This window comes from Pleurodeles waltl, chromosome 11 (assembly GCF_031143425.1).
Source record: "Pleurodeles waltl isolate 20211129_DDA chromosome 11, aPleWal1.hap1.20221129, whole genome shotgun sequence".
Lineage (NCBI taxonomy): Eukaryota > Metazoa > Chordata > Amphibia > Caudata > Salamandridae > Pleurodeles > Pleurodeles waltl.
In genome coordinates, this window is record NC_090450.1 from 85,300,881 (window position 1) to 85,328,304 (window position 27,424).

The 27,424-nt window shown below is 42.8% G+C and overlaps 1 protein-coding gene across 8 annotated transcripts in view; it reads right to left on the minus strand.

Annotated features, from left to right (window-relative positions):
- Positions 1–636: 636 nt before the first annotated feature.
- The window catches only part of DLG1 (discs large MAGUK scaffold protein 1), a 953,275-nt gene continuing 926,487 nt past the window's right edge, over positions 637–27,424 (minus strand). For 7 of the 8 annotated variants that reach the window (XM_069213153.1, XM_069213149.1, XM_069213152.1 and 4 more), the window contains 2 exons: positions 2,025–2,116; positions 1,446–1,685 (listed from right to left, as the gene is read on the minus strand). In XM_069213153.1, the coding sequence (XP_069069254.1) occupies positions 1,579–1,685; positions 2,025–2,116 (199 nt within the window). In that variant the 3' untranslated portion in view covers positions 1,446–1,578. Of the gene's footprint in view, positions 1,686–2,024; positions 2,117–27,424 lie in introns of all 8 variants that reach the window. The other variant, XM_069213151.1, reaches the window with a different exon arrangement.

Genomic DNA, 27,424 nt, shown 5'->3' on the forward strand with positions numbered 1-27,424 from the left:
AAATGAAATTTATTAGCTGTTCTCCTCTTTCGGACAAATCGAATGGATAGTTCTAGACGTTCATTAAAAACAAATATGTGGCTCTAGAAAACGCAAACAGGATCCCAGAAGCATAGATTCTGTTTGTACTAACAATTCATTCCAAACAAGCAACGTCCAAATATCAAACTTTGATATACCAAATGGAAGCAGGTGGGGGGGATGCAGGTTTTCATTGAGATCCATATTGGTTCTATAACGCTGTGATGAGGTATGTCCACCACGTCTACTTTGCCATGTAGGCTATGGCAGATTCCTTGAAGGAAAAACCTTCATACAGAGGACTAATATATTTACCCTGTGACAAAAACATGCCTGTTACCTAAAAATGAAACATTTTGTAGAAAAGAGGAGAACATGCCCATAGTTTATTTATAAGCAAATATACCCATAAGCTGTGTCACACAGCCACAATATCCCAGTTCGTACTCCACACAATTATGGAAGTTTAAATTCCTATTTAAACTGAAACTGTATTCCCAAAACAAAGAAGTAAGGAGTAGGCGGTAAAACAAAAATATATTTTATATTTATATTTATATATATATAGGTGCGTGTAACTATGCAAATGAAATTATTTCCATAGTTACATAGTTTAGTTCAAGAAAGTTTAATATATATATTATTATAACAAAATAGGCAGTTATTGTGGGTAAAATATTCTTTAAAATCTGACACTTAAAAGTACAATTTTAATTTGAGGGTAGGAATATCACTCATTTCTCAATGCTGCAATGGTCATCCTATCACTTCTATCTTGTCTGAATTATTGTACAATAAATTGCATGAATCTACAATTTTTCACAAGCATTCTTCCTAAGTGCCCATTACATTTTATAAAGCAAAAATGCGATGACCATTACACAGACACATACTTTTTGTAAGACAGTGAAAGTTGTGTTGCATGAGCATGGTTTAAAACATTAACGGTTTTTCCTAGAAGTCACATTTGCAAAAATAAAATTTTTAAAACAGAGCATAAGTATATTCTTCATAACATTATGGAAACTAACGGTTCTTGTGAAAATATGAATAACTGAAAATTAAAATATTTCCTCTTAACTGACTGCAAATAAAAACAGTTGCCAGGAAAGTAAGAGATTAAAAAAAAAAAAAAAAAAAAAAAACATATCTGGTTAAACCATGCTCTCAAAGTCAAACGTGCACAGTCGCTTACAAGCTAAATCTTTGCGATCACATTTATTTCACTTGTTATGAAATATGTTTTAAAAGAATGTATATAAAGCTTTTCTGAAAATCTCTAAAAGTCACTTTCCCTTAAACATTAAGGAATGTTAACAGATTTACCATCCCCCTTTAAAAGCTGCCGGGCGCATTCTGCCTCCTGTATTAAAAATAAAATGGCAATAAATCAACTGTATTGCAAATGATTTAGAAACCCCTTGTGTAAAGGTGTTCGGAGCGCCACATCATGAATGGACAGGATATGCGAGGTGCAGAAGGCATTCTCCAGAGGAGACAGAGTAATCAAGTGTAGTGGGTGGCAACATTATTACATAGAAGCCTCTTCTTTCATTTTCATAATTTTTCTTTCGCTGGAACCCATATCAAAGGGCCAGACTGTTCCTCAATGATTTGTTTCACTTGGTTGTAAATCTCTTCCAACGTGTCCCCCATTACAATAGCTACAAAAAGGGAAAAAAGTTAATTACTAGTGAGTACAGATTTGTTTGGTTCAGATCACTTATCACCAGACTTCGAGGAACTAGACAGACTCTGAAGCTCCATACAACATTAAAAATATTACTAAGCTGAGGAATGGTTGGCTGCTGACGATATAGTCCCACTGACAAATTTGCAGCAGAATCCCACAAGAAGAAGAAATTAAGTACAAGAGTGAGAATACAATAAGACATCCCCTAACAAACGTAGCAAAACATTTACATTAGAGTAAAATCAACAGAAGCAAACTGCTACTTCAAACAATAGAAAAAAAGATCCTGTTGTCTAATGAGTATACCGACCTGTGAAATGCTCCGTAAACTCTTGTTCCAGTTTTGTAGCTCTTTCGAACGTCTTCCTGGCCTGGTCTTCAGTTAGGCGTTTATTCATCTCCCTGTTATAAGGATCACATAGTAAGGTTTACAGGAAACTTAAAGGTTCTTATCAAACGGAGAAGCACTGGCGATGATACAAATCCTGGCCCACAACTGACACTGCTGCCCATTAAAGTGCATTCGTTTTTTCAAATATTAAATGTTATATAAGAAAATTAAACAAGTAAGAGTTCAGTAAATAAAGAAAAATTAAAATCACCCCATCAAGTAGTTACTCCTTTGTAGTGTATGATGTCCTTCTGAGACATCACATTTACTGTCAGGAAAAAGGATGCATTAGATGGATGTTTCCTATATACTAAATGAAGAAATTGTGGGCGAAATGCTGGCAACTGATGGCACCATATTGCACATGCCTTAAACACTTAAGCTTGGGCATAGGCGACCGACTACAAGGAGGAGGAAGAAATGTATTTTTTTTAAAAAAAAAAGCAGCAAGAAAACCAAGCACATCGCACACTGTATTGAATTGTAGGACACACAAGGTGCAGGTACCAGTCCAAAATTCGTAAGCATGAGTGACAAGACATGGTGTTCCCCTGTGTAATTTCAGAATTTAACAGTGTGACAAGCATTTTCAAGTTACCTGCTTACTGGGAAAAAGAGACGCCGACAACATAATGTAATAATTATTTTGTTAAGTCCAGATATATCAACAGTTTTAAAATCGACTTTTTGTATCTACAGAGAGACCAAGTGCATGACAGTCAACCGTATGCTGTCAGACCTAAGTACCTCCTATAACATACTACGAAACAGTTCTTATTATAAATGGAAGAACGAGCCACAGTCTGGCTACCAAGCAGAAAAAGAACGGTCTTCCCTGTTTTAACACTGGTCACATTTACAGAGAAGCCTCTAATAGCAGAGCCAGAGAGTAGGCAAAACAAGGTTACTGACCAACAGCAAAAGACTGCGGCACAAGCCACTAGGCGTATGCTAATAAGGATCCGTAAAGCCTATTCTAAACATGACGTCCGACTGGAATGCTCATGAGTTGAAGAGAGCTGAAGGAAATATAAAATAATTCAGGTATATATGCCTACAGCACCCTCTGAAATATGGCCAATGATTATACTTGCAAGGCTACTGTTACTCCACTAGCCATAACCAAGACCAACACTCTTTAAAAATACCCTTTCCAAAGTAATCTCCTATGCAGGTCGGATTTATCAATAAATGATGACGTCACGTTGTTATACAACACAATACATGGTTAACCAAGCATCTTACCACTCACTTATTTTTTCGTGCTGGATGGGCCACCCATTTTATTCTGCACAGAGATTTCCAAAGCAATAGACTGGGCGATACCAAATAAAGCCCCAGGTTTGGACAAGGTGCCTGGTGATCTTTTTACGCTACATAGAGACATATGGTGCACCTATTTTCCTTGTTTTTTCGGTGCTTTAAAGAATGGTGTTCCTCCGCCCCCTCCCGGCCTGAGATCATCCCAATATCGAAGAAGGGCTGTAGGTCCCTACTCTCCAACTACAAACCAATCAGCCTCATTGCCAGCTCACAAAAGCTGTTTAGTCAGATAATCTTAAATAGGCTGAGAGAGTGGATGTCTGTCATTAGTGTATTGACTACATTGCGGGCTGGCTTAAGGGACGGCACTGGAATAGGCCAGGGGTTTTGCCTGCCACTGGAAACATGTTAACTTGGGGCGTGGGGGGGAGAGACTATGTGATCTTCAGTCTGGTTTTGACCTTGTTCGTAGAGAATCTCTGTAGAAGGTGTTGGCGGAGATTGGGGTTCCGACTATCTTTTAAAAGTTATAATTAGACTTGATTCCATCAATTATGCCCAGGTCAGTCGCAAGTTCCAGGGCGAATTAACAGATAATATACCAGTAAATCGGGGAGTGAGGCAGGTGTGTGTGCTAGCTTCAACCTTCTCACTTTTATAGATTAATGATTTGGTTTCTCAGCTAGAGAAATGTGAAGGTGATGATGCCCTGTGTCTTGCCCGGGTTAAGATCCCAACCCTACTATTTCCAGACAACACCCTTTTTTAAATCTTAATCCCCTATGGGGATCAAGGAACTTTTGGACTGCTTTGGGTCCTTCTGCAGGCAGCTGGGCTAGAGATTAACCTTAGCAAGACCAAATTCATGATCTTTAACCCATGTACAACATTCCATTCTAACCTGCTGTGGGGTAGCACTGGAGAGTCTCCAGGTGTTTGGTTATTTGGAGGTTGCACTCTCAGAATGCCTTGATTGGTCATAATGTTCAGATGTGTAGGCTCAAACCAGAGCAACACTGTAGGGGCATTCTGAGGGCCAAAGTGGCTACTTTTTTTTCGTCTGCTAACTCCCACCCTTGAAATGTATAAAGGTTAGGCCCTAGGGGTAACTTTATATGGTACAGAACTATGAGGTTTTCAGGATACTAGACATTTAGAAATAACAGAAAAACACATCAGTAGCTTAAGCAATCTACCAGCCAGTACCCTGCTTGTCCCTTTACAGTTAGACTATGGCCTTAGATGCATTACCAACATAGCTGGGTTAAAAACGCTGTTGTATTGGCAGAGACTTTCGGTAGTCTCAGAGCTTATGCCATTTTGCAGGGCCCCAGATGATGTTCTGGGGAAGCTCGGGCCTGTAAGATTGCCTGGCCAGACAATGAAAGATTGACTGGGTCAGACTGGATACGATAACCTCTGGTCCTCCCTCACAAACGCCATTTTAGTCTCTAAGTTGCCTATTGTCGCCATATTGACAACTTAACTCTATACTCTCCTAGAGATGGATTTCTCACTGTTTCCTTTATCAGGTTCAAAGTAGAATACCATCTGGAGGCGTTCTTGGATGAGATTGAACCCCCTTCCTCACCCCGAAGTCTTTATACATTACATTTCACAGGGGGACCATACCTACTTGCTCCTTCGTAGCCAAATGAAGAGGTTATCCCGGTGATTGTGACAAGTTCTGGCCCCAGGTGGTGGTAAGGGCTGAGCATTTTGTTTTTTCTGTCCAATATATCAAGGTATCAGAAGGAAGTTGATTTTAAAAGCTTGCCACAGCCTGGGCTTCAAGAATATTGGGACCGCGAGTAGAATATTAAGTGATACTAGGCAATGGATTGTCTTTGCTATCTCTTGGTTGTTGATGCATATATGAAGGCTTAGACTGAAAATGATGCCCAGCTGATGGTTTGGGTTCTATCAAATGCTACCATTTTAAAACTTTTCAACTGTAACTATAGCCTGTCACTGTTTTAAATTGTGCCAAATTTAGATTTTTACAACATGCCAGATTTGTATGAAAATCTTTCTGAATCTAAAGATCTGTATAAATGATTTTGTTTTATTAACTTTTATGTCGTGTTGCAACATGCTGGTTTATGGCCATTGTTTTGAAAGAATATGAATGAACAGAATGGTACGTGCTGGCTATCTGGATGCAGCTTAATACATCTAAAAAGAGTTAACACCCTTTTTTAAATAAATAATTAACTTAGAAAGCCTGTTACAACTAACTGCTTACCTTAAGAACAAGATGAAAACCAGATCTTATGGTTTAATTGAACTAACACTAGCACTTCAAATCCTGCCATCACAAAAGCAGATTACTCAGAATGAAGACAACTAATATTATGGCCCTTTGTCCATTGAACATATAGAGCTGGAAATGAAAGATTATTTTGAGAGCTCTTTTGCTGGTCTTCCTAGGATAAATAATTCTCATCTAAAGCTCACAAGTATCTTTTTTGGAAAAGTACAAAAAGCACCATAAGTACACAGATGAATGCCTGGTGTCCACATCCAGGCTGGTACAAGTTGGTAAAAGAGGTTTCAGACTTTAGCGTACTGTATTTGAGAACTGTTTTCAGCACCATATTCTAACTGCAAAGCTACTTTGCATACTTAAAAACCAAGGTGAAGAATTTACTTTTCCAATACTGTATTCTCTCACTGATGTCCTTTTTAACTCATCTTGTAGTTAACGACCAGCTCAATAAAGTGGTGGGTCTGTGACGTTTCCACTATATAAATGTTTTTGAATACATCTGCAACAAAATTGCCAGTATTATATCATAACAACAAAAAGGTTATTTACCTGGTGACAATACCAACAGCAAGGCTACAAGAAAACATTGTAAACTCCACCTATCGCATAAAGATATTGAGAGAGGCCGCTTCCTCTGACAACTCTTATCTGGTGCGATCAATTGGTCACCTACGTGGAAAACATCTGACAGAGGATTCTACTTCATATCAGTGATCTGAGGATTTTGATCATACCCCCACACATTGAAGGCTATCATTTTACGAAGAGTGCACACCATCTGTCAATGATAACCACTTGGCTTAAAGTACCAGTTACTTACCTTTGGTAACAAAATATCTGGTAGAGACATATTCTAGTTGCAGATTCCTTACCTTAGAATCTTCCCCCAGGCGTCAGACTGGATCAGAAGATTTTTCTTCGAGCAATACCCTTGCGCGTCGGTAGGTGGCGTCGCTCGACTCCACAGGCATCGTAGTCGCAGTGATGACGTCGGGAGTAGTACATAGACACCGCCCTCGCGCAGTGACGTCAGTTTCTTTTAACGACTTTCCACGCCAGAGCGCAGAGCCGCTAAGAATACTGAGATTGGTGTGCGAGAGCTAAGGACCTGAAAGAGGGAATCCATGTCCCTAGAAATAAGTTCGCAAGCGGGGAGGATGGGTCCTAAGGAATCTGCAACTAGAATATGTCTCTACCAGATATTTCATTACCGGAAGTAAGTAACTTGTACATCTGACAGAGACTTCTAGTTGCAGACTCCTTACCTTAGAATAAATACCCAAGCAATGCCATTCTTGGTGGTGGGCTGCGAACCAAGATCATACTAGATAGTCCTGCAGGACCGAACAACCAAAGAAGATGTCTCGAAGGAACTGACTATCCAGGCAGTAATGCTTAGCAAACGTGTGCAGGGATGCCCATGTAGCTGCCCGACAGATATCCAGGACAGGAACTCCACATGCTAACGCAGTGGAAGCAGCAGTTGCTCTGGTAGAATGAGCATGCAAGCATTCAGGAGGTTGCTTTTTAGCCAAAGCATAGCACAGTTTGATGCAAAGAAGCACCCATTGAGAAATTGTATGCTTTTGCACCGCCTTCCGTTTCTTCGTACCCACATAGCCAACAGTGTTGATCGTCCACCCGGAATTCTTTAGTACGACTGAGGTAGAACGCCAATGCTCTTTCTGGGTCCAGACGGTGGAGTCTCTCCTCCTCATGGGAAGGATGTGGGGGTGCTTAGAAGGTAGGCAAAGTGATGGACTGGCCTACATGAAATGGTGTAACCACCTTATGAAGCAAGGAAGCTCTAGTGCGTAACACCACTTTGTAAGGGTGTACAGACAAGTATGGAGGCTTTGAAGGTAGGCCCTGAAGCTCACTCACCCTGCGAGCAGAGGTGAGCGACCAGAAAGACAGTTTTGAATGTGAGAAGCCACAAGGGACAATTATGCATTGGCTCAAAGGGGATACACATCAAGTAAGTACAAGATTAAGGTCCCACTGAGGCATGATGAACGGAGTGGGAGGAAATAAGTGGGTGAGGTCATTTAAGAACCTACTCACAATAGGAGATTTAAAGAGGGAGGGCTGATTAAGAAGCCTAAGAAAGGTGGAAATGGCAGACAAATACCCTTTAAGGGTGCCAAAAGCAGAGCCCTGCTGGGCTAAAGAAAGAATGAACAGAAGAACCTCTGACAGAGGGGCAGAAAGGGGAACAACAGATTAGTTAGTACACCATGCCACAAATTTATTCCAACGAAAGGCATATATAGTTTTAGTCGATGGATGCCTGGTTGCCAAGATAACATTACAGACTTCCGGTGGAAGGGCAAATGACGTCAACTGTTGCTGCTCCATCTCCACGCATGAAGGCGGAGGTTAAACAGGTTCTGGTGGGGAACCGTCCCCTGCTGCTGCGACAGAAGATCCGCCCTAAGAGGCAGTGAGTGGAGGATCGATGGACATGATCAATAGCTCTGGATACTACACTCTTCGAGCCCAGTCCGGAGCCACCAAGATAACTTGGGCCCGGTCATACTTGATTTTCTTGGGAACTCGGGGCAGAAGAGGGATAGGCGGGAAGGCGTAAAGGAGGCCGGAGATCCACTTGAGACGAAAAGCATCTCAGAGCGAGTGCCGCCTTGGAAACTCCAACGCACAAAACAGCTGACATTGCGTGTTATCTGCGGAGGCGAACAGCTCTAACCAAGGCTCTCCCCGCTTGAGAAAGAGGCCTTGCGCCACCTCCATATGGAGACGCCATTGTGATAGCAGGATACATGAGGCCCAGCAGCCTCAGAGTCAGTCTCACCGAAACCCAAGACCGAGGCTGAAAGATCTGAATCATAGCCTGAATGTCTTGGACTCGCTTGTCGGGAGGATAAGCCTGAAATTGCACTGTGTCCAGAACAGCTCCAATGAAAGGGAGCGTCTGAGAGGGAGTCATGTGTGACTTCGGCACGTTTATAGTGAACCCCAAATAGTGCAGGAGGTTCGCCGTAGTCTGAAGGTGGTAGACAACTGTCTGGGGCGAAGGTGCCTTCAACAGCCAGTCGTCAAGGTATGGGAAGACTGAGACCCCTAACCTGCGCAGATCAGCTGCAACCACTGCCATCACTTTTGTGAACACCGAGGGGCGCTGGTAAGGCCGAAAGGTAGCACGATAAACTGAAAGTGCTCATGACCTACAACAAATCTTAGGTAATGTCTGTGGGCAGGCAGGATGGGGATGTGGAAATAAGCCTTCTGCAAGTCCAACGCTACCATCCAGTCTCCTGGGTCCAAGGCAGACAGAACCTGAGCCAAGCTGAGCATTTTGAATTTCTCCTTAAGGAAGTAGTTCAGGTCCTGAAGATCTAGGATAGGACGTAAGCCCTTGTCCTCCTTTGGGATCAGAAAGTAGTGGGAATAACAACCACAACCTACTTCTAGCACAGGGCCCCTTTTCTATAGCTCCCTTGGCCAAGAGAGCCGCGACTTCCTGGCGGAGAAGCACCAAGAAGGATGGTGGCATATGTGGTGGTGCAGATTCGAAAGGGAGGGAGTAGCCCTTACAAATGATCTGCAAAACCCACCAGTCCGTGGTGATATGTTCCCAGTGGGGCAGGTGATGGTGGATCCTGCCACCAACTGGGTGGGAGTGAGGGGACAGACTAGGAGGGTTTGGAACCTGCAGCGGTGGACTAGACAGACCTCTGGTTCCCCGTCCCACGACCACGGGGGATTCCTTGTTCACAGCCACACACAGGCAGTCCAGCGTGCGTGGCCCAGTGGCTGGGTAGAGGACGCGACAGGGTGCCCTTCCGTGTCCACGAAAGGGACGAAAAGTGGACTGTGGTGGGCGTGTGGCAGAGGAAAGACCAAGGGACTGAGCCATAGCCCGGTAATCCTTGAATTTCTCCAAGGCCGAGTCCGCTTTGTCTCCGAAGAGACGGGTGCCATCAAAGGGCATGTCCATGAGTGACTGTTGGACATCCCTCGAGAAGCCAGAAGTGTGCAACCAGGTGTGGCGCCGTAAGGCCACTGTCGTCGCAACCAAACTGCCCAGAGTCAGTCATATCCAGCCCACAACGGATACTGAACTTTGCCTTGTCTCTCCCATCTTTCACTGCTTGGGAGATGATAGCACAGGCCTCCTCCGGTATCTGCGGCAGGACCTGTGCAACCGTATCCCACAGGGAGTGGGTATAACAGCCCAAAAAACATGTGGTGTTCACAGACCGCAGTCCGAGGCTGGAGGAAGAAAACAACTTCTTGCCAAATTGTTCCAGCCTTTTGGAATGGAAAGCGCCAGAAGAAGAGGAAGCCTGGATTACAAGACTCTCAGGCGTAGGGTGTTGGGACAGGGATTTTGGGTCGTTAGGCGCAGCCCGATGGTGGCGAGCGATAGTCCTGTTCAAAGTAGCCCCTGTGTTGGGTTTGGCCCACGTACCCAAAAGTACATCAGTGATGGCCTCATTGCATGGGAGAAGGGGTACTGAAGTAGAAGCCCCAGGCTGAAGCACCTGTCTGGAGATTAGACCTGACTTCCACAGTAGGTAGGCTCAAGGCCAAGGACCTCAGCTTCCCTACTGACCACCATACTGTAAGTAGCTCCCTCCGCCATAGGCATAGTAGGAGGAGACAGCATTCCAGCATCAGGAGAAATAGCCAGACCCCTTGCTTTGCCCAAATCCTGTGCCCAGTCCATAGCCGGGTCAGCCTGGTATTCATAAGGGTCCAGGGACCCCTCCAATTCCTACCCGTATTCGTACCCATAGGAAAAAGGGTCCGAATCTGACCTTTGGCGAATAGGGCCCACCGAAGCCGATGGTGGTGTCAGCCGACGCCGCTTCAACTCCGAGTCGTCGGGGATAAGAATGGGGTCGACGTCGATAGTGGGCACTACGGACGTTGGGAGCGTCGACTTTCGACCCGGAGCCGGGGAAGGTCTCGAAGGTGCAACCGGCGTCGGTGCAGATCCGCGCACGGATCCAGAGGAGACCTCAGTGGCCGGGGCCGAAGCCACCGGCGCGGACCCCGAAGGCCCCTCAGCCGAATCCCCTTGGGCCCAAAGGCGCCGTATCGGGGTTGGCCCGCCCAAAAATGAGGCATGTGGCCTCGTAAAACTCCTTCAGTTGGGCGGGGCTCGCTCCAACTCCAGGAAACTACGTGAAGCACGGAGTCGACCCAGACGCAGGCTCCGAAGACAGAGGTCTAGTGTGTGGATGCTCGTCCCGCGTCACGTCGGCCATGCGACGGGGTGAAATTGGAGAGCGATGGGACTTTGTCGACTTCTTTTTCTTCTTACCTGGACCCGAGGACTTCAAAGACGAGTGGTGATGACTCTGCGACCGATCTCGAGACCTTCCTCTCGAGCGAGACTGGGACCTACGCGGAGTTGAGTGCCGGGCCGCCATTAGCTTTTGGGACCGCTCCCTCAAAGCTTTCGGGTGCACGGCCTGACACTCGAAGCACGACTTCGGGTCGTGGTCACGCTCAAGGCACCACAGAAACGCGATGAGGATCCCTCACCGACATTGTCCGATGTCAGTCCTCACAAGGCTTGAACCCGGTCTTCGGGGACATCGATGCACCAAAGTTGTACACAAAAAACTTCGACAAAAAGGTCAAATTCGGCCAAAAAATAGCCAGGGTAGATCTCTCCGGATCAGCGCGTGGCATGGAAAGGAAAGAACTGACATCACTGCGCGAGGGCGGCATCTACGTACTACTCCCGACGTCATCACGGCGTAGACCGACGCCACCTACTGACGCGCAAGGGTATTGCTCAAAGAAAAATCTCTGGATCCAGTCTGATGCCTGGGGGAAAATTCTAAGGTAAGGAATCTGCAACTAGAAGTCTCTATCAGATTATGGCAGCATTGAAATGCAGTACTTTAGAGTCTAGCACTTCAGCAAGACTCCTTGCATCTCATTCACTACCCCTTCGGTCATGCAGACTGATCTTGACTGAAGGCAAGGATGAGAACCATCATCTCCTGTTCACTCATTTTTTAATTGTAAAGGTCTACTGTGCCTCAATAATCACTGTCTTTCTGTCCACTTCGGCCCTCTTGCAATCCACTATGCAATGTCTCTTGTTCACAAAGTTGCTGACTCAATCAGTCTTCAAGATAACCTTGATATCAATGCCTCACAGATAACCTATCCAGGGATAATTTCTTTCTAAATCAAATATTTTAGATGTTTCAAGCACCGCAGGTCAATGTAGGTAATTCTTTTGGCAGTGATGATTTGAACTTCCTCCTCCTTCCCAGAATGGTTTAGGCCTTTAAATCTCTCTAACAGTAAGTCGGCCCTTTTCCCCCCCAAGGAGTTTCGACCCACCAAAGGGCATAATCATTAGGCATACCTGCACATTAACAGAAGAACAAATTACTTACCTTCGGTAATGCCTTATATGGCAGAGACAAAGACTAGCCACAGATTCCTTATCTTAGAATTCTCCACCAGGGGTCAGATCTGGAAACTTTTCCTCAGCAGTCCCGCTGCACTTCAGTAGAGGGTGTCAAGCGACTCCACAGCGACGTCGTTCCCGGACACGACGTCAGAGGAGTCCATATATTCCCTCCTCCAAAGCGCTGATGTCCTGTCCGGGGACGACATTGCTGCGGAGTCGCTCGACAACCTCTAGCTATGCTACAGAGCTACTGGCCAGCTGACAAGAGGGTAAGACCAAGGCTTGGACAATGTAGTTATCAAAGTGTAAATGAGGGCATCATTGAATGTAGCAAGGACAATGTCGGCCCTTGTTGTGGGAATTCAGTTTATTTGTGTCTCAATGGACTGCAACTGTAGGTCTAGCTAATCAACTGCCCTCAAGAACAGCACTGCAAACAGGGAACTTTCTTCTACTGGTGGCCCATGGGGCCAGTCAATCTCCATTTCAGGGAAGGTGTCTCTCAATGGAATTTGGCAATCCCAAGTACAATGCCTCATCAGTTTAGTGAGGGGGAGTAATCCATCATACTATCCCACATCATCTCTAAGTGTCTCTTGTATAGGGCCAGAGCCAAGAAGAGAACAGAGACTCTGCTGACAGTTACATCGTAGCAGAGACACCGGGTTAGAGCCAGGCTTTATAATGACCGGTTGTGCTCCTTGGAATATGGTCGAACACATCCTGGCTTTTAGCAGCCAGGCTAAGCAGCCTGTCACTACTACAGTGAATGTGGGTTATATATTTAAAAAAAAAAAAAAAAACATTTTCTCCTGAATTGTAAGACACCCAACAACATCTTTTCAGTTTTTTGCGTTTCTGTTACATCAGCAGACATGTACTCTAATGGTTTGATGAACTGTGTGTATGCCTGTGATCGTTGATTCAGGCAATTTTGGCCCATGAGAAATACAGAATAATTTGGGAGAACTACTCCAATGACCTATTTAATGAATAGAGGTCTACCACAGCTGAAGAATACTTCATCAGCCCAGTCAACCCATGTTGTAGGGAAGTCCTTGCTCCTTCCAAAAGCAGAAGGATAGTACTTTAAATTTAGACAGGACTAGAGGGGAATACCTATTTCTTTACAATAGTGTCACGCCTGTAAATGGATTTTGAAAAATAGCAGAGCAGAACTGGATTTTAAGATTTTCAACATCACCCTACAAAATGAGGTTTAAACTTTAGTATGTTTAGGACAAAGCACCCAATTTGCATACTTTTTGAGGTGTCTGCGTCAAAAAGGCACCACATCAAAAAGGCAAGGACTTGTCACTTACACTTGAATAAAAACATGCCTACGGGTTGTCGCAATGGAAAAAAATGCCGCTAGAGAGCACTGCTGCACCTGAATGGGAATGAAACGCCTGCTTGCACAGGTCACATTGAATTTTTTTTGCATACTAATTAGGTACTAAAGACAAATTGAAACCCAGTTTATTGTTTTCCAATGGTGCTAACAACTACAGGGAGTGCAGAATTATTAGGCAAATGAGTATTTTGACCACATCATCCTCTTTATGCATGTTGTCTTACTCCAAGCTGTATAGGCTCGAAAGCCTACTACCAATTAAGCATATTAGGTGATGTGCATCTCTGTAATGAGAAGGGGTGTGGTCTAATGACATCAACACCCTATATCAGGTGTGCATAATTATTAGGCAACTTCCTTTCCTTTGGCAAAATGGGTCAAAAGAAGGACTTGACAGGCTCAGAAAAGTCAAAAATAGTGAGATATCTTGCAGAGGGATGCAGCACTCTTAAAATTGCAAAGCTTCTGAAGCGTGATCATCGAACAATCAAGCGTTTCATTCAAAATAGTCAACAGGGTCGCAAGAAGCGCGTGGAAAAACCAAGGCGCAAAATAACTGCCCATGAACTGAGAAAAGTCAAGCGTGCAGCTGCCACGATGCCACTTGCCACCAGTTTGGCCATATTTCAGAGCTGCAACATCACTGGAGTGCCCAAAAGCACAAGGTGTGCAATACTCAGAGACATGGCCAAGGTAAGAAAGGCTGAAAGACGACCACCACTGAACAAGACACACAAGCTGAAACGTCAAGACTGGGCCAAGAAATATCTCAAGACTGATTTTTCTAAGGTTTTATGGACTGATGAAATGAGAGAGAGTCTTGATGGGCCAGATGGATGGGCCCGTGGCTGGATTGGTAAAGGGCAGAGAGCTCCAGTCCGACTCAGACGCCAGCAAGGTGGAGGTGGAGTACTGGTTTGGGCTGGTATCATCAAAGATGAGCTTGTGGGGCCTTTTCGGGTTGAGGATGGAGTCAAGCTCAACTCCCAGTCCTACTGCCAGTTCCTGGAAGACACCTTCTTCAAGCAGTGGTACAGGAAGAAGTCTGCATCCTTCAAGAAAAACATGATTTTCATGCAGGACAATGCTCCATCACACGCGTCCAAGTACTCCACAGCGTGGCTGGTAAAAAAGGGTATAAAAGAAGGAAATCTAATGACATGGCCTCCTTGTTCACCTGATCTGAACCCCATTGAGAACCTGTGGTCCATCATCAAATGTGAGATTTACAAGGAGGGAAAACAGTACACCTCTCTGAACAGTGTCTGGGAGGCTGTGGTTGCTGCTGCACGCAATGTTGATGGTGAACAGATCAAAACACTGACAGAATCCATGGATGGCAGGCTTTTGAGTGTCCTTGCAAAGAAAGGTGGCTATATTGGTCACTGATTTGTTTTTGTTTTGTTTTTGAATGTCAGAAATGTATATTTGTGAATGTTGAGATGTTATATTGGTTTCACTGGTAATGATAAAAAATTGAAATGGGTATATATTTTTTTTTGTTAAGTTGCCTAATAATTATGCACAGTGATAGTCACCTGCACACACAGATATCCCCCTAACATAGCTAAAACTAAAAACAAACTAAAAACTACTTCCAAAAATATTCAGTTTTGATATTAATGAGTTTTTTGGGTTCATTGAGAACATGGTTGTTGTTCAATAATAAAATTAATCCTCAAAAATACAACTTGCCTAATAATTCTGCACTCCCTGTAGACAAATGCAACATAACAGATCTAACTCTGAAATTACTTTAAAATGAAGTACGTGTATGCAACTGCTGATACAATAAAAATAAGTTACCCCAAAATAATGTTTGTTATGAACCACAGAAACAAGACTACAATTAAGTCACTATTAAATATTTTCGAACTAGCCAAAGCAATGGTTACTATTCAAGAGGTGAGTTACCAAGACTCAGCAGAGTCAAATGTACATGCCAGAAGGAGAATTCAGAGTGTTGGGTTCGAAGATGAAAGACTGAGGTCCACAACCTAAAAGGAAATGGCTATAAAGCATATCCTTAACTGTGTATCACGAATAGTATGACTCTCCTATTGGTCTATGTCTTTTGAGGTGCTTGCTTATATCTTGTGCAGTTCACTTGCAGGCAGAGACAGATTTTTGCCTCAATTCTATAACTGTTCTGCCAAAACTGCTTAAGTTGGAAGCACTACCACTAAAACACCTTTAAATGTTCTGAGGTTATCCTGGGAGCAGTCATTTATCACAACAAGAAGTGAATTGTCTTGCCTTCCGGCAGGACGAGAAAAATAAGAATGAACAGTTACTTAACCGTCATCATATTTCACACTCAGGGAATTCTCAGCTGAAATCAAAAGCAGTAACCTCTCCTAATTTGGGCAGCTCTTCAACAAAGTTTATGGTCTTTCTTATTCAAGGGTGTATGTTTTTTGATCTACACAAACATACACACATTCCTACAAATATATATATATATATATATATATATATATATATATATATATACACATACATACATACATACACACGCACGCACGCACACACACTACCTACTGGAGGACGCCAGTAGGTAGTTATAGTTAGGACCCAGTTTCCATAGAAAACAAGTTTTTTGGATTGCATATACCTTTGGCATCTTTTGATGAATATTTACGTCATTTTCCAAAAAAGTGGTCCCTAGAACGTAGTTGTACATGGAAAGTTATGGGGTGATCCGTCAAGCAGGGGCTGTGAAAAAGGGATGTGGAGGTTTAAAAAAAAAAAAAAAAGAGAAAAAAAAAAAAAAAAGTGTTTCCCATGTTAATTCCTATAGACACACCTGCAGCGAGAATGCTGGCAGAAATACACCAAAATTGACAGAAAGGTAGCGTTTGGTCCATAGATTGGGGACCGCCACCTCCCGGGGCAAAATACTTTTATAATTTAGAGGGTGGGGGCCTGCGGACCCCCCTGAGCCCCAGGGACCACCACCTCCCCAGGGCTACTAAATGAAATTAGGAGGAGTCTGTCACAGACCCCACTTCCCTCCCAAGAACCACCACGTCCCCGGGGCAAATTTCAAACGCTGGAGGCGGGCTATGTGCCTCCCCCCCCCCCCCCCCCCCCCAATGGAGCCATAGAATAGCCCTGGTGACCCGCACCATTCAGGACCGGCTCCTGCTACCTCCCAGGGTGCCCACACTCGGAGGTAGCTCCCACCAAGCAAAATCAAACATAACTCTGCTTTCAGCTGTCAACGAAGGGTCACCCTTCTACATGTGAGTCTCTAGAGAATGGTAGTATCTCCTCTGTCCATACAAAAAGGAGTTGTATAAGTTAAACCCACTATTAGAGAGATGTTAGCAAGGGGCCTGATCACCTTATTCTAGGAGGGTAAGAGTGAGTCTGTGGGATGTAGCTTGAAGTGTTCCATGCATGGGTGTATTCACTCCATACACCTCACTTTGAGCACTGGTATGGCTTGCTATGTTCACTCAATACATAAAGGACCCATAGTCCAAGGGATGTGTTGCTCTCCTGTCTATAATGTTAATGATTTGCCATTTTCTCTTCTTTTTTTTTTCGCATTAGGTCCCTGCTCATGTTATGGTACGGTAGAAATTTGGTATTTTGTACCCAGGTGGCTAAAGAGTACTTTTTCTCTCAGTGAGGTAGAGGAGTTTTTGTAGAGGTCCTGATGAATCGCCACAAGATCTGTGAACTATTTGAGCGAGAAAACATGTTGACCCTTTTTTGGGTTTTGTAGTGTAGGAAGTACCTACACGCAATCCTTCTAGGTACACACCAACAGCTTAGAACAGTTTAGGTGTTAGGTACACACTAAGCACAGATATGAGGGAACTGGATCATTATACCCTGCTTTCCCTCCCTTTGTTTTTAACCTTGACAGGGGTTTTGGGTTAGAATTAAGTTTTGCTTTTCTGGCACCCTTAGTCAATTTTAATGCACCTTTTTGTCCCATCCATGACTCCTGAACTCATTTCCGTCAAACATATAAAAAAATATCTCCGGTAAAGAGCCCTCTAGTGGGACCTGTCAGGCATTGCGTCAGCCTGACAAGGATCAAAGCCCATTGATTAAGCATGTCACCTAACGAGTGAGGGGCCTTTTTCCTAGTAAATGAATGCTTGCAAGTACCACAGGACCTCTACCCTATTAGGGATAGTGGATCCTTATGTTTTGAAACAGTGCATCTCTTATTTTGATTTGGGTCTGTAAGGAATCTGCAGCTAGATATTGTTTCCACTAGATAATGCGTTACCAAAGGTAAGTAACTTGTTCATCTGATAGACTTTTAGCTGCAGATTCCATTACCTTTGAATAGATACCCAAACTGCATCCTCATGCCAGAGGGATGCGGGCAATGTATCTAAACTAGAAAGTCCTGCAAAGGCAAACTGGAGAAATGCCAGTCCATGCAGTAGTTTTTGGCATGAGCAGGGACGCCCACGTTGCTGCCTGACAGATTTCCAGGACTAGGACTGCATGAGCTAACATAGTGGTCAAAGCTTTTCTTTTGGTAGAATGGGTCATTAAGCCCTCAGGACGCTGCTTTTTAGCCAGGGCATAGCAGATCTTGATACAGCGAATGACCAAGAGTGAAATTGTTTGCTTCAGTACTGCTCAACACTTTTTTTCTGCTCCAAAATACCCTATAAAGAGATGGTCATTCACCCGGATCTCTTTTTTGCAGTCAAGGTAGAACGACAACGCTCTTTTTGGGTCCTGTCAAGGAGGGTTTGAATGAGGAAGACCCAGGCTGAAGCACTTCCTTTGAGAGGTTGGTCTTGACCGCCACTGAGGGAAGCTAGAGGTCAAGGACCTCAGCTGCCCTCTTTATCACCATTGTATAAGATGCTCACTCCTCCTAGCCATGGTAGATGGAGCGAACAAGCCAGTATCTGGGGAGGTGTCCAGTCCACTGGCATCTCCTAGTTTCTCATACCATTTCAATGAAGGTGGAGTCTCTAACTGGTATTCTAAAGGCTCCAGTGACCACGTCCATTCTTCCACCCCCACTACTGGCTTCTCCACAAAAATGCTCAGGCAACCGCCTAGGACCAGTGGGCCCAGTCGTCACTAGAATCTGCGTCAATCAAAGCAGTTTTGTCTCAAGAGTAATCTGGAAGGAGAATGAGGCTGGTGCTGTCGGTGGTGCTGGAGAAAGTCGCATTGGCAAATCAGGCGGCGATCTGGATCCGAGAGGCCCCATTGGAGCCAAGGCCAATAGTGTGGAGCTTGATGGGGCCTCTTCCGACCCTGTGGGACTCGAAGGTGCTATGGAGGGGTCAGCCCACACATACACAAGGCGCATGGCCTCCTAGAAGTCTTTCAACTGAGCCGGGGTTGCACTGGCTTTCAGAAATGGGGGGGACCCGCCAAGTCGATCTAGCAACGGCTCTGCAGAACTGCACCTGGAATGCCGCTGATCCTCACTTATTGCATCGGCCGATGGACAAGGTGAATTGTAAGTATTTTTTGACTTTTTATCTTTTATGTGCCTCTTCCCAAAGTGTACCGCAGACCTAGAGTGCGATGAAGAGAACTTGGGGTTTTTGAAGCGGTCCCCTGGTCTTCTCCTCTATCGGAAACAGGGTTCTCCCAGGAGTCATGCTTGCTGGTGTTGCCCACCAGGCCGCAAGCAGCTTTAGGGACCGTTCCCTCAAAGCTTTCAGCACCATGGCCCTTCACTAGAAGCATGACTTCGAATTGTAGTCAAGCTTGAGACACCATAAACAGACCAGATGGAGGTTTGTAACTGACATGGTGTAGGGACATGCACCACACAGCTTGAAACCTGCCTTCCTAGACACTTCAAAAATAGCTGACACAAAGTTGAAAACACCTATTGAAAAAAAAAACAAAAAAAAAACAGAGGGCTAGCTCTTCTCTGGATCAGTGCTAACTGGTGCGAAAAGAAAAGAACTGACATCCGTGCACCTGGGTGGCACCTTCATAGGTGACAGCAAAATCACTTCCGGTGCCAACATAAGTTTCAGCAAATTCAGGAATCGAATAAAGCCACCGATGGCGTGCAGTGAAACTGCTCACGCAAAAGGTTCCAGATTCCACCATATTTATTTGGTGAACAACAAGACGAAATACAGAAGAAATTACGTATTATGGAAAATGATTCTTTAAAGAAGCATGGCCTACTTGTTCATCAGCTCTTGAATCTCAACCCAGACACTGTCTATGAAAGGTATGCATTGATCTCCATGTAGCAGCATAACATATTTCTGAAAAGGAATATTTCTGTAAAAAACTATAGTCGCTTTTCTTCTAATTGAATGTGCCTTAGGTTTCCCAGCGAGGATTTGATTCACTAGTTGTTAACAGATAATTATACAAGAAACAATCCATCTAGAAATTGGGAGTTTAGAAGTAGACCTGCAGGGTGTCTGTGTGGAAAAGGCAGGCAGATCGCAGGTGTCTGGTCGGTTGGTGGAAGGTTATTCGTTTGTTGATGTATGCAGGGCTTTGTATACATGGGTCAGCATCTTGAACTGGCATCTCTTCTGGATCAGGAGCCAGTGGAGATTCTTGAGGTGCGGGGTGATCAGAGTTAATTTTAAGAATGAATAGATGATCAGATTGCCTACATTTTTTATTTGTTTTATCCAAATAGATTTTTAGTACCCTGTTTACATCCATACAATGCAGAGCATTTTCTACTGGATTAGAGGAATTTGGGAAGAAAATTGGCAAAGAAATCGTTTGCCATGAAAATCTGAAATTACTTTTGGAAGGAAAGAGGGATCAGTTCTCATTACAACCATACTTTTATGAAATACAGTATACACACACACAAATGAGCATAAAACTTGAACTTCCCTAACCCTGCAAATGGATGAAATGGCTACTAAATATGCAGTCTATGATGATAAATGTTCTAAAGTAGCTTTGTGAATGGGTATAAACAAGGGTCCCATTAATCTTGAAAGGCTATGTTTAGCTCTCATGAAGGAGATCTAATAGGAGGAAAGACATTTCAAATCAGTTCTAAGAACTCCTTCACTACCAGTATTTTTGTGAAAGAAGTCTGTGAAATTCCAAATTAATAAGTTAGGAAATAACTGCCTCCTCTTGCCAGGAAACAGAGTTATGGTTATTCTGAATGCACTATAAGCAAACTGCATTCCAGTTTAAAGAATGTTATGCTCTACCAGATGGTCTATTCGCCTCTTAAAATGTTCATGCAACATAGTGGAAGATATAGTGCTCATGCTACAGGAATTCAGGAGCCAATCTGTTAAATTCAACAATCGTAGGTTGGGTGTAGGATCTGATCCCTAAAGTTGTAGAGAAGATCCAGTATGCATGGCAATTTCCTGTGTGTTCTCTGTGATAGGTGAAGAAAATCTGAACTACCACTGTCGAGGCCAATCCAGAGCTAATAGGATCATTCTGGTCTTGGAATGCTTAAGTTTGACTAACATTTTTGGAACCAAAGGGATGGGAGGAAAAGCATAGAGAAATTTCCCTGACCAGTTTGTCAAAAGGGCATTCCCCATGGGTCCTGGTTGGTAAAATCTTGAGGTGAAGGTTGGGGCATTTTTTGTTGTGTACGTCAGTGAAAAGGTTTGATTCCATTCAGTCCCATTCTTTGAATAGGTCATGCTGAATTATGCCGTTTAGAATCAAATTTTGATTTTCTTGAATTATTTGACTTTGAGCATCTGCTTGTTTGGTGTGCACTCCTAAAAGATATACTGCCGTAATTGTTAAATTCTTTGCTAGAAGCCATTCCAGTTTGTCCGGGCTTCAAGCGACAATGAATGTGTTTCCCCCTTTTTGTTCAGATAATACATTGTTGTTACATTGTCTGTCAGAAGAACCATTGAGGTTGTTTTGAATTAAATGAAAAAAAAATTTCGAGCGAGATGGACACATCTCTATTCCAATCGATTAATGTGATAAATCTGTTCTTTCTTTTACCAAATCACCTAAATTTGAAGGCAGCCCATATGAGCACACCATCCCAGAAGAGAACAGAATAATTGGATAACTTGCTGGGTAAGCCTTATCTTGGGACTCCCAACTCGTATTTCTGGCTCCACTGATCCTCCAGGCATTGTGCCATGGTCTCATGTGAAGTCTGGCACTCAGTCTCAGAAGGATGCATGATGCCATCGCTCCCAGTAATGAAGAAATGTATTGCACTGTTGCATTGGGTGTTTTCAGCACTTGACACTTTGTTTGAATACATAAAGAGTTTTCCTATGAAGCAAACTTTTTTGTAAGTGTGGTGTCTAATATCACTCCCAGATAGTGAAACGTTTGTACTGGAACAACTGGTGATTTCTGAAAGTTAATTTTCAGACCTAGATTTGTAAGGTGTGCACTGCTGCTTGAAAGTGTTCCTTTGCTTTGACTGGAGACAACACCCCTTTATCAATCAGTCGTACAGCCTTACACTTTATAAAAAGGGTTCCCTCACTGGCCAATGTTTGATGTCCTCCTCTCCCCCTAGAGGACTGCCTGTGCTAGTAAAGCTGTTTTTGCTGTTGATCTTGTTTCTGTTGCTGATGAGACTGCTGCTGATGAGCTTCTACCCTCTGCAGGAAGTATCTCCATTCGCAAGGCTTACAGCGTCTTCTATATTCTTCTTTCTCCAAACCAACAGCCTTTAGAGTGTCCAGTTCAGATTTCATTTGGGCCATCTCATCATCCTCATGAGAACCAGAGAAAGAATTGCCTGAAAAAGGAACATTTTAAATCCTCTGTTGCGCTTCAGGTTTTAACCAGGTCAATCTGAACCAGGCACTGTGTCTGAGAAATATTCCATTACAGTAGGCAGGTGCAAAGGTCAAAAGCATGTGCAGGTCAAAAGCATCAGCTGCTGTGCATATTACTTGGTTTGAAGCCTTCATACCCTCTTGCAAGATTTCCTGAAAATCTTGTTTGCCCTCCCTCAGACGTTTTTCAGCGAATCTCTGTCCCAGAGGTCTCTGTTATAAGGAATCAGCAAAGGAGTTGCACTCATTGGTTTCACAGAGTTGGCCATTATACCACTAAAATATCATGAACCAACAGAAATAAAGACCCTGAAAAAGCCCTATAATGATCGGTCTCAAAAATCACGGAGGTGGATATATTAGGTGTCTGAATGAGGAGGTTTATTTTTAAGCGCCTCTAACCAACACCTCATCAAAAGTGTTTATGTCATCTATTGATGATATTTGGGAGGATACGAGTCAGATAATGTTGGAGAATAATCTCTAATCAAAGAACGTTTAGAGTCATGAAGGTATATGGTGTGTCTTGAGGTACTGTGTGAAAATTATCTACCACTATGTTTGTGGTGAATTAAACGAGATCCGGGTCTACTTGGGGAAATAGATCGCCTAGGTGTTTTACATCGTCTGGGTGACCTTGATCTAGTATGACCTCTATACTGTGTAGAGTCTTTTCTGGCAGGTGCCAAAGAGACCTGAATAGTCGCTGATGAAGGTCTGCTTGGAGAAAACCTCAAAGACAGTTCCTTTTGGGGAATGAGTAGCAGACACTCACTACTGGTGTAACCTCCCTTGCAGGAGGCTATTTCCTTAAATACTCAGACTCTGAGAAAAGTGGTACTAGTCTTCATTTGAGGTCGCCAGTCTACCATGTGCAGTACATGATTTATTATAGTTTTATTTTTCAAGTTTTGCAGCTGCTGCTACAGGCAGGGGACAACGCTCCTGGTTGGCTCTGAATGAGACTGTTCCTTGTGCCTTGATATTGATGGAGATTGTCTCAAGGACGATGGAGGTTGTCTCAACGTCGATGGAAGGCCTCGTTCTGGCAGTGATGGTGGTCTCAACGTTGACTTTAATGTGATGTCTTGACAGCAAAGTAGCTCTTCGGCAGCGAGCACGTTGCTACAGTACCTGTTCTCGACATCATAGGCTTCTATGTCTAACAGGAACACCGTTTTCAATGAGATTTTCTGCACTCCTTGGATCAACCTATTGAGTAATATTTAGCGCATGAAGAGATAGGTGGTAAAAGACCTCCTTGCCGCTCTGACGACCCAACGCTGGGTCTTTACTCTTCTCCTGAAGATGCAGCAGTCTGATCCTCTGCCTGTCCTCAAGAGTTCACCTTGACATTTTCCTGCAGTGCTCACAATCGTCTGGACAATGGTGTTCCTGGAGTCATAATATGCAGAGTTTGTGATGGGATGACTGGCTTTTTTCTTTCCATAGTTAGGGCACTTAATAAATAGAAAATGCATTTTTAGAAGGAAAAAGTAAAACAATCCCTGTCAAAAAGGGCCGGAAAATGTCTTGTCCTAAAGGACGTTGCATGTATGTTTTTGGAAGATTTAAAAGGAATTTTGAACAATAAAGCCAAAAAAGGCTCAGCTCCGTGTCCTAGGACACTGCTGTCAGGAGCCGGAAGAATTATTGACCCAACAGTCCCCCGGTACATAGTGGGACATTGGAACAAGGGTGAACCCTTAAAGCTACAGTGTCAGTTTAATGCTCTGGCTCCAGAGCCTAGGTTTTACAATGGGCCTGCGCTTTCTTTACTTTCCACCATTTTAAGGGAGAGGTTTGTGACAGATATTGTTTATGTCCTTTCACTATATATATATATATATATATATATATATATATATATATATATATATATATATATATATATATATATATATAGCAAAGTGCTAAGGGATCCCACACATGGGTGGGACAATCCCATGATTATGACTACTGATGAAGGGATCCCACACATGGGTGGGACAATCCCATGATTATGACTACTGATGAGGATCCCTGGAAGAAAAAAAAATGAGTGTTTCTAAAGTTTTGGAAAGACTTGCAGTGGAAAAATCCAAAGAAAGGCTGAGCTCAGTGCTCCAGAATCCTGTCATCATGAGCTGGAGCAAATGCCACTGAGAGCATGATGGGTTACTGGGAGTACTTAAAGCTGCAGTGTCAGACTTGCAGTCATATATGTTTGCAGCCTATATGATTACAGTGCCCTATCATTTCATTAAGAAAGAATTGCAAAATATGTTTTTTTCTTGTCACCTAGTCTTCCTAGGACTTTCCTTACTTTTAACGGCGTTTCTAATTTTAACAAAAATTGAATGGAACTGGTCAATATAGCTTTTTAATAAGCTGATACATTATTTTTTTAATTAAAAATAGAGGGTTCTTCTAACAAAACGAAAACAAATCTATTTTTGTTGTAAAAGTGTTACAAGATCCTGCTTGTGGGTGGGACAAATAAGTACTTATGATTATAAATGGAGATCTCCTGAAGGTGATTTAAGAGATGCATTTAATATTAGGAGAAAAAGAACTGCATAACTCAATATCAAACTTGGATAGAACATCCTTTCAATCAATGAAAAAGACCTTTTGGTCAGGTAAAGTATGCTCCCTCCAACAATCTAAGGCTGTGCAAGTTTAGCCCTATACTCCCAAGAATGTAAATTAAATATATCCAAATAATTGAAATAAATAAAATACCTTTGTCAAAGTATATCTGACTTGAGGTGACACAGGTAACTAGTTCCACTTACACGGGCAGGAGATTTATCCCAGCTCCCACAATGAGTGTACAACACCTACTTAGAAACTAAAGGCACTTCACAAAAGGGGCTTTCAGTAATGCAAAGGTGTCAATAAAAAGAAGTATACTATTGGCTGAAGGTCTGAGCTGACTAGAAAAGATACAAACAAACTATGTGCCCCAATCCCTAATCTTAGCAAACATGTTGTCAAAGGAGAGCATGAGAACACTTAAATTACAAGGATCAGATGCAAAACTGATTTATAGCAGTTCACACTTTGACCCAACCTAAGACTCTCAGACACATCATCAGTTCTGTTTTGGCTAGCTAAAAGTAAAGCTAATTTCATATGCTTACAGACTGTCTATTCTGACCAAACAATAAAAAGGTACTTTTGTGGTCACCCTTGAGGAAAAGAGAAATTATCATTTTCAGGAGGTCTTAATTTTTGTGGTTTCATTAACTTAATGAAAATTAGCTTATATCTTGCATTAATTAGCAAACCCCTAAATGCATGAGTGGTTTCCCCTGTAGGTTACATACACTACTAAATCAAATAATGCAAACATAACTATAGATTTAGGTATAAGCAATAGTTTTTAAATCTATCTATAGTTACATACATACATCCAAATAAATTGTGTAGTTACCTACAGGTCAACTTTCCGAGCATTTCTGACTAGACAGCACCACACAAAATCTGGCACTCACTTTGTGTATGCAGCTAAAGCCTGGCATACCAATTCTGACCCAGTTCCATGTAGATGAATAAAAGATTAAAAATAAAGAGGAGATCTAAAAAGATGTTCTTTGGATTTTAGCCACCAAAGGAAATCTGCACACAGCTACAGCAAACTGCTCAATGCATTAACACCAAGCTTGTCTGGAATGCAGAACATTTCTCTGGAATTATGCTTTCCATGGATTAGTGTAAATACATCTAGTTTTTTTTTTTTGCCAAACTATAGTTACAAAAATGTGCTAGGTGGGGTTAACAGGGTTATCACTTTCATAGGGTAATACTTTGTATAGATTGCTGTTCAAAACTGAAAATTTATGGTATGACCTTAGTGTTCACAAAATGTTTTATTTTTAACTTTTTCTGTTTATGCATAATCCAAGACTGACAGATTGCGCGCACTGTACTTTTAGAACCTGGACTTGAGCCATTTGTTGTGGACCTAATGGCATGGGGCTTATATAGAGCCTGGTCCAAGGCTGTATGCCGATTTACAATGCTGGAAGCTGGTTGCAGGGCCTGTCTCTGGTGACTAATTTCCACAGCAGGCTAGGAATATAGGAAACATTGGAGCTAAATGTAGCCAAAGATTCAAAGAAAAAACATTTAAGGGTAAGATATTGTTACCTCTTGTCATAAGCTATTATTATGCACACAAATCTAGACATTCATTGAAATAAACAGTTAAGATAAAGTTATGATTATGAAACAAAACTTAAAAGGACTGACATTTTCTGGATATGGTTAGGTAAGCTGACAACCAATTACTCCTTACAAATTACATCAATGGTGATGACACCTATATCTGATCCCTGACTCAGAATGAGCCGACAGTGCCCAATGGTAAATTGCAGAGTTATGTCCTTTCTTTCTTTTTCTTCATTTTAATGATTCATGAGCAGCAGAAAAAAAGGGCTGATTAAGAACTTCGTTCAGAGCCTGATGAACTTTGGGATTTTCTAGGGTAGCAAGGAAATGCAACTCGGGTAAGAGACCTTCAAGCTGAGTGCCCAAAGGTAGTACGCCCCCTGGAATTTATTGATTGAAATATTATTGGCAGCACCATTCTTACTGACCTTGGTAGACATGATTTCAGGTTATGTTTCTAATATAGCCCCATTTTATTCACTGGCAATTTCTGAGATATCTTCTAGAGTATACATTCAGCTTCAAGTGTACCAATACCTCTTTTAGAAGTGACTGATCTCATAACATTTTCAAATGTGTTCATTTAGTAGGCAGAGGAAGCAATCCTTATGAATATTCTTCATACAAAAATAAGTTACATGTAAAGTCCAACTATATTAACATAGGAAAGGCAAGACTTTCCTTCTTTTTCTAGCCTACCAATGCTATGATACAAAAAATCAGAAAGGCAAAAAAACTTTTTCAGTTAAAATTACAACACTAAAAACAAGACCTTGGTATAGCAGCAAAGAGCAAGTTACTTTCTTGAGGTTACACTATTTAGGTAGCGACTATCTAGATGCAGATTCCTCACCTTTTTTCAAATATTCCCCAGGCCTCTGATGCAATCTGGCAAATTTTCAGCAGTACCTATGAGGTGACAGTGTGACTCTGCACTAATGCCGTTCTGCCCTGGGAATGACATGCAGGCCTTTATAGGCACCACTCCCACATGTTGACATCAGTGGCTTTCAAAATTGTCTGCGTCTCCAGACGCAGAGCCCCAAAAGCAAATTGGCAGAGACTGTGCAGATTCCTAGACTTTGGATCTTTTTAACAGAGAGAGTCCAATGACAGAATTGGGAAGACAGTAGGGTCGTTGAGGAATCT